An 8,129-nucleotide genomic window follows, 5' to 3' on the forward strand; every position below is an offset into this window, starting at 1 on the left:
CCACTGTAGGTTCGGGTGCACCATGGTTCTGAAACTCTCCTCTCTTGTAACAATCGCACGAACTTTGTTGACGAATAAAGCAGCGTTGTTCCCTTAAAAAAAAGCGCGAGATTGGTTCTCTCCAAAAAAAGGAGGAAAAAGAAAGTGCTGTTTCTCGAAACCGCTTTCTGCCTTTCTTTCACTTTTATTGCTAGGTAACTTCGAGAGCCTGTCTTCCATTCCTTCTCATCTTCGATAGAAGGATCTGGCACCAGCTTCAAAGCACTCACAGACCCACCCTAGTACTATAAATAGTTCAGTGCGGGCCGTGACTTCATCCGCAATTCAACACCATCGTCGTCATTGTACTAGTCTTGGGCGGAGAGCAAGAAGCTCAAGGTATGTGGATGCCTAGTATAAGAGCGGCCGCAGCGAGGATCACCCGGCCCGCGTGGTCAGCTGTTGGGGTAACGGTGCCGAGGAGGATGGAGGGCATCGGCCGTAACTGCGCACCACGCTACTTCACCGACAGGATCCGCTCCGGCAGGGTGCTCAGCGAGGAGGAGCGCGCCGCCGAGAACGTCTACATACAGGTAACTGCTTAGCCTTTTTTTTTTGTAGGCGCTGTTGTGAATCTAAGAGTTGATAAAGATTTGTGTTACGTCCATGGTCCGTCTGAAGCAAGTGGGAAAATAAAATAAAGTTTGGACTAAACCAAACTGAACTGTATTTACGTACTATATTTATTCTGCAGAAGATGGAGAGGGAGAAGCTGGAAAAGTTGAGGAGGAAGAAGGCGGATCAGGAAAAGGCCGACGCAGCAAAGAGCGCCAAAGGAAACAACGAGGTAACAAACCAAACGAACCATCTTTACGGGCCTCGAGTGTAATTAACTTGTGGTCTCTCTTTTGTTTTTATTTTTATTTTCCAAAAGGAAAAACAATATGAAAGCTGTTTTCTCCTTTGGCTGCCACTGATGATCTGCTTTCATTCTACTTACGCTGGGCTACTGCAGAAGGGTGAGGGAGCTCATCCAAGCTGATTCCTCAGATCGATCAGGTCCTCCGTTGGCGGCGCTGGTGTTACATGTGATACATGTTCGCAAATGTAGTATTTTTCCTTCTGTTCTGGGGTTATTTATAGATAGATCATGTAGATGCTGTGTGCTGCTGTGAAAATATGTGCTTCTCGGTGGAGCTTTGGTATGTTGTCCTTGGTGGAGGCAGGAGGCTCTGTCCACCAGAATCATATCTTGTCGCTGGAGTTTTCTGTTTACTTTGGATTAGCAACCTGTGCATGAGCCGCCACCTGTGCGAGCCATGCATGCATCTGCAGGGGCGTGAGATGCACCCATCTGCATCAGGCTTTTTTCCTTTATGTCTTGCATCAGGCTTTTTTCTTATCTTTTTGTGACGAATAAAGCTATATAAGAGAAAGAATCTAAGACCTTATGCTAATTTCAAGACTTTTAATAAGATGGCTGCATGCATCGCTTAGATGCAGAGGCCGGGGGCAAGCCTTCTTTTTCAAAAAAAAAAAGAAAGAATAGACGAAAAATTAACACGGCACCAAAACTGCTGTCTCTTGAGTACTTCTTCTCCACTGGTTCGCGTGTGTGCAGTGTGCTCAACCTTTTTCCAAATAATAGACGGAGATTCCCTACCGTATTACTCCCTCCGTCCTTAAATAAGTGTCTCAACTTTGTACTAGCTCTAGTACAAATTTGTACTAAGCTTAAGACAATTATTTTGAGAGGGGGAGTATTATTCGCGTCGTCGTACTATTCTGAAAGGCTGAAAGTGTGTGGTGTATGTGTCTTCATTAGGGAGAGAAATTGTAGGTGCAGCACAGTCCTTCTTTTTTATTTTCGCTTTCAATTTTTAATCTATTCATATCTTTTGAACTAAAATAAATTAAATTTCAAATGCATATTCATGTTTCTGGTGAAAACGAGTGCTTTCATATGAGATCCATTTTGCATACGTTTTGGTGAGTTACTAAAAATTTCAACAAGTTTCAATTTCTAAAACTTGGTACAAGCGACCGACGAAAATTGTGAGTTTCAGATCCTGCGACTCACAAAAATGTTTTAACTTCAGGAACTTGGAATGAGCGATTGACAATATTGTGAGTTTCATATACGGCGACTGAAAAAAATGTTTCAACTTCTGAAACATGGTACGAGCGATTGACAAAATTGTGAGTTTCAAATCCTGCGACCGAAATAAAAGATTCAACTTCTAACACTAGTACAAAACAGGGCTTTCGTCACAGGGCAATTTTCACATTAGTCCCGGTTCAGTCACGAATCGGGACTAATGTGAGCATTGGTCCCGGTTCGTGCGGCTAAGGCATTAGTCCCGGTTCACCTGGGCCCTTTAGTCCCGGTTGGTGCCACGAACCGGGACTAAAGGGTGCGATGCCCATTAGTACCGGTTGGTGGCACCAACCGGTACTAAAGGTTCACCAACCGGTACTAATGGGCTTTGAGGCATTAGTACCGGTTCATGGCACGAACCGGTACTAAAGGGGCCCATTTTCAAACTCTACCCCCCCTCCTCCCCCCCCTGTGGACCGCCTTTTCAGTTTTAGAAAAAACAAAAAAAATGATGGAAATGTCAAAAAAATAAAATAAAATAAGTTTCCCATGTGATATGTGGTCTAGTTGTTGGGAAAATTAACAAATATGAATTTCGACTTTATTTCCAAAATCTCTCTGGAATTTCTTAAAATGGGCATAACTTTTGCATACGAACTCGGATGAAAAAGCTTTTTATATGAAAAATCATCTCCTCGAAAAGTTACATCCGAATTTAACCGGGGGGGCCCCGTTAAACATTTTCAAAATCCTCAAAAACCTAACAGAAAAAAAGTTACGGGGCTTTTAAGATCTGGAGAGGCAAAAAAATTCAAAAAATTTCAAATTGTGGTCAAACAATGGTCAAACTAATTATTCTAGAATATTAGTGTTAATAAATAATTATTTCAATTTTTTTGAATTTTGGTCAAATCTGGTCAAACTGTGGTCAAACTGTGGTCAAACAATGGTCAAACTAATTATTCCAGAAATATTAGTGTTACTAAATAATTATTATTTTTTAAAACAATAGTTTCAAACTCAAACAGTGAAATGTGTCACTTCATGCTCAAGCTAAATTCCTGAGGGTTAATAGAATTGACATCTTACTATTGTCAGGAAAACAACAAGTGCAGACTTGGAAACGAGGGAGAATAGAACCCGGAAGTTAAGTGTGCTCAGGCTGGAGTAGTAAGAGGATGGGTGACCGTCCGGGAAGTTAGATGATTTGGAATGATGAGGGGTGATTAGAGATTAGAGGATAAATTGAGCAGTGATGAGGGGTGGTGATTAGAAATTAGAGGTTAAAATAATTCAGAAATTTGAAAATCAAAAAAAGTTTAAAAAAATTCGCAAAAAAAAATAAAGGTGGAGCTCCAGGCTGCGTCCACATGGACGGCCTTTAGTCCCGGTTCGTGTAAGAACCGGGACTAAATGGGGGAGGCATTAGTAACGACCTAAAGCATTTCACAATGACCTGCACAAATCATAGATTTTTCAAGGTGCTATAAATCTCTGAGGACGGCTAGACTAGATTTGTTCAAAACGGTATTCGTCTAGTTACACTTCCCCCTTTCATTTCAGTCTATTGAGCAACTTGAGCAAAATCAACCTAGAAGTTTATCATAAGGAACTAGTGTCTATGATTGACAGAATATTCTTTTCGAGTGAATTTGTCGATATACTTTTCTTATAGCCAATTTATTTATACTCTAGCTTCAACGCCAATAGTAATTACATGCAGAAGAGTAAGTTGTCACCAGAAGTTTCGGTGGAATAGCTCAGCTGATATATGTCCAGATAGAGAATCCAGAATTTTTTTATCAAAAAAAAACAAAACTGACGAATATGGCTTTGGTAATGTGCAAGGTTTTATGCCGAGAGTAAATAATTTTGTATGGCAAATATCGTTTTTGTGAGTAATACTAGGTGTCAACTAAAGTCAGCTATTATCTAATACTCCCTCTCTATTCACAAATTAAGATGTTTTAACTCCAGCCTTCAATTGTTGGTGCTTGACATGCCGCTCAAAGCTGTCCTGAACCCTGATGTCTTCTTCTCAGGGCTCTCCCAACCCAGCTGCCCCCCGAAGCTCACTAGCCCCTTCAACGGTAGGGGGTGCGAGCGGCAGCGCAGCCTGAAGGTCCAGCTCGCTGAAGATTGCGCATGCCATTTCAGATGGTGGCCTCTGGGGTGGTTGTTCTGCTCTTGTACAACACCCTGCGTATCAGCATCCAGACTTCCTGTATTCGGTTTACATCAAAAAAACACTTTATATGGTAAGTCCAAGGCTGAGGAGACTTGGTTGATGAATTCAGTTCAGTAGCCTGATCAAAGATGTGGTACATTATTCTACCACTGAAAGAGCTAAGCATAGTTTAGAGCGTAGATTCACTCATTTTGCTCCGTATGTAGTATATATTGGAATCTCTAAAAAGACTTATATTCAGAAACGGAGGGAGTATATATTAGTTATAAGGGACATTGGTAGTCAAAGTTCAGGAAGCTATGATTTCCAAATCTTTAACTTAATATTGCATACACTCATATTTTAGAAACCAAACCGTACAACTTGTGAATAATGTATAATTTGTTTGAATATTCCAGACAGATTTGCACCAAGAAAAGATAAAGAAATGCTTGACAGTCTGGACATTCAGACACAGACTTGCAAAGCTACAATCATGGCTGGGCTGAGTGTTACTACGTACTAATACTCTCTATTTATTTATTTCTCTTCAGTCCAGTTTGCCTAACACATCACAACATCCTAAAGAATAAACCACAAAGGCAGGCGTGCACATGACAACAGAGTGATGATCAGTTCACAAATTCGGTAAGTAAACACAGAGTAGTCTGCTCTAAACATACTGTACTAGCTAGCCAGGTACAAGTGTCAATCAGGTGCAGCACAGACACAAACACAAACACGTGGCTCTAACTGCATTACTCTGTACTGAATTATTATTACCAAATCAAATCATGCATGATGAAATCAAATTTCCTGAATTACTCTGGTGCTGCTGCTGGAAGACGTCATTGTCCAGGGAATTTGCAACTGCATTTGTAAGGCACTAACTAGTTCAGGGAGCAAAATCAATCGCCAACATTGAATTTGCCATCTGCTGCACGCAGAGCATTGGAATGGAGGAAGAAAAGTAGAAGAGTAAGAACCCAACTAAAAAATTCAGAGTTAAAAATATTAACAAAAAAACTCAACAAATTCAGAAGCAGACCAACATCTGTGTAAGTTCAAAAGCATTAGCTGAAGAGATTTTCAGAACGCCATAGCGAACACACAAGAGAGAAGACTGCATAACAGAACAATCTAAGAAGATAAATAACTTGGACAATCCTAACTAAATTAGGACACAAATAAAACAAGAACCAACAACATTTTATTATTTATTCGGACTGAAATAACAGCATTGTTCCCACATGGAGTGCACAATTATTAAAAGATGACACGGTCCAACATGTAACTAGAGCGTACCATGGACGATTCAAACTCTACGAGAAAGCACCCACAAACAAGAGACAGGGACTCTCCAGCTTCCCCGGGGAGAAGGAGACGCCGGCATGCTGGAGGCGGCGGCATCGTCTCCGTCTCGTCTTGTTACCCTGGGCGGGGGATTCTACGGGAATTGCGTGATCGGGCGGACTAGCGTGGGGAATCTTCGGGATTTCGAGGAATTCAGAATTCAGTCATATGGACGCCACCCCCATCTGAAAACCTCCAGAACAGCTCCAGGACATTAAGAAGGGAGGGATTAAGCTGAGCTAAGCAGCATAGATCAAGACCGTCATGCAGCGACCGGAGCTTGACGGTCACGATATTGTCGTCGTCAGGGCAAATAATAATCTGAGAATAAAACAAAAGAATGAGTATGTGTATTGTTTGGAGAAATAGAATTAAGATATATCATACAAAAAAACTCTGAGAGAAAGGACTGACGGTCTATAAAGGTACGAAGGGTGGGACGGTTGTGATGGGCGTCCGCTGCATGCCTCAACACAACATCCGCTTCCTCCTTGCACTTAACCGAAGAGCTTCCTTCCTCAAGCCAAAGGAAAACTGTGATTTTCTGGAGGGAAGGGAGGTGTCCCATGCCGACATCCAGGTCACCGCGGCCAATATCTGACGCTTGGGCTAAGAAAACCAGGACTTCAAACCTTGCCATAGCTCCTCGTGGAAACATAGATGGGAAACGTTTGCATTTTATACATCCCAGAAAAAGACGGTGGCAACTCTCCAGGGGGTCCCTCCTGCCTCCCGCGTCGCGGCCTGTCGTCTTCTCCTCCGGCGGCAAGGGCTGCAGTCGGCACAGGTCGTGGGTGGCTGCCTCTTCTCCGGCGCGGGCTGGCGGAGGTGGCGGCGCGGCAGCGGTATGCTTGACCCCCTCCTCTACCGCCGTCGTGGCGCATGAATCGGCTGCTGGTGGCGGCTCCTCTTGTACTCTGGTGTGGCTCGGCTGGCCGGTGAATGGCAAGGCCGTCGCCGCGATTTGGAGGTGCCAGATCGGGTGTCTCTGGTGGCTGCAGCATGGCTGGCCGCCGGCGTTTTCCCTGCCCAGATCTGGCTGCCGGCCGCTCCTGCCATAGGAGCTTGTTTGGGGCGGAAAGATGGGGTCTTTGCTGCCCCTTCACCGGTTGACGATGTCGGTGTGCGGGGGCGGCGGTCGAGGGGCGGTCTCGGATACCGGGGCGGCGGCCTCGGTGGTGGGAGGCGCGATGCTCGTGGGCGGAGCTCGCGGCTTGGATCTTGGCCGGTTACCATGGTCGTGCGGGCGGCGTGGTAGCTTGGGTATGACGGTCGGTGGCGGTGGTTCTGCAGCGTGCTTGCGGCACTCCGTCTCGGAGGCGAAGAGGGCTTGCCGGGTGAAAACTCTTTCTGGCTTTGCCAGGTCGGCGGCGGCGGCGCCTACGGGCGTCTTATCCTTCTTGAAGGCGTCGCCGTGGTTCCTCTTCCTCCTCCGTGTTGCTCCGAGGGAAACCTCGATCCCTGGATCAGGCGGTGGCGGTACTTAGGTTCCATGACCTTGTTGAAGGCTCCGCCTTGGAGTAATCGGTTCGTCGTGCACAGCTCCGACTCTTCGCTGTGATTCGTTCACGGTTGAGGCACCCGGCGACTTCAAGCGGCGCTCTCTCTTCCTTCCTGTAGATGGCTTGGAGTTGTGTTGGGTGGTGTAGCTGTTCCCAACATTCTTGTATCTTGCCCTGTGTATGTTGGTGTGGAGTTGTATGAGGTTGGTTGTAACTGGATCGTTGCTTTAAATATAAAGCGGGGCGAAAGCCTTTTTCAATAAACATAGATGGTGCTGTGAGAAAACCCATGAAGCGGCTGTATCTCAACCATGGGAATGCATTAATGCCAACAATGAATGTTTCGATACGAGTGTGCTGAGCTTTGCTGCTCTCCAGCATGAGAAAACGAAGCGAAGGAAGCTTGCTGAGGATCTGCATGTCAACTTCCGGCCACACTCTGTCCACTGTTATCCAAGGAGGAGAGGAGGGGAAGCGATGATGAATTAACCCACCTTGGCAATGTCGTGGTGCAGCGGTGAAAAAAAAGGGCACGAAGCTGACATCAAACCTTGCACCGCCGGGCCAGACACGATCAGCAGAAATTCTTGAGTTCGCATTTTCCACAGATTGCCCAGAGACGCCACCAAAGAATTACACACGCTCTCATCGTTCACATTCCAAATAAGGCCTAGCACTCTCGGCTTTATCAGTTGCCCTAGCTCTTTCTCAGTCATAGAAGAACCATCAACCAATACTCCAGTCAATTCTTCTAAGGACGCCAGGTTCCCGATCCCAACGGGCAACACCGCATAGAATACATATAGGCACATCAAATATCTTCGACGGACAACACTTGATGGGATAGCTATACTTGATTTCTGCGCTTGTCCATTGATACGTCTTCAACGTATCTATAATTTTTTATTGTTCTATGCTATATTATATTCTGTTTTGGATGTTTAATGGCTTTTATTATACATTTTTATATTATTTTTTGACTAACCTATTAACCGGAGGCCCAGCCCGAATTGCTGTTTTTTTGCCTATT

General features: G+C 44.7%; 1 protein-coding gene across 1 annotated transcript; it reads left to right on the top strand.

Annotated features, from left to right (window-relative positions):
* Nucleotides 1-296: 296 nt before the first annotated feature.
* LOC109735200 (uncharacterized) lies at nt 297-1,430 on the top strand. The gene is made up of 3 exons (XM_020294410.4): nt 297-572; nt 734-826; nt 995-1,430. Exons 1-3 carry the CDS (start codon nt 381-383, stop codon nt 1,019-1,021), a joined length of 312 nt encoding a protein of 103 aa, XP_020149999.1. The 5' UTR covers nt 297-380; the 3' UTR covers nt 1,022-1,430.
* The last annotated feature ends 6,699 nt before the right edge of the window (nt 1,431-8,129 follow it).

Source organism: Aegilops tauschii, chromosome 1, assembly GCF_002575655.3.
Source record: "Aegilops tauschii subsp. strangulata cultivar AL8/78 chromosome 1, Aet v6.0, whole genome shotgun sequence".
Taxonomy (NCBI): Eukaryota; Viridiplantae; Streptophyta; class Magnoliopsida; order Poales; family Poaceae; genus Aegilops; species Aegilops tauschii.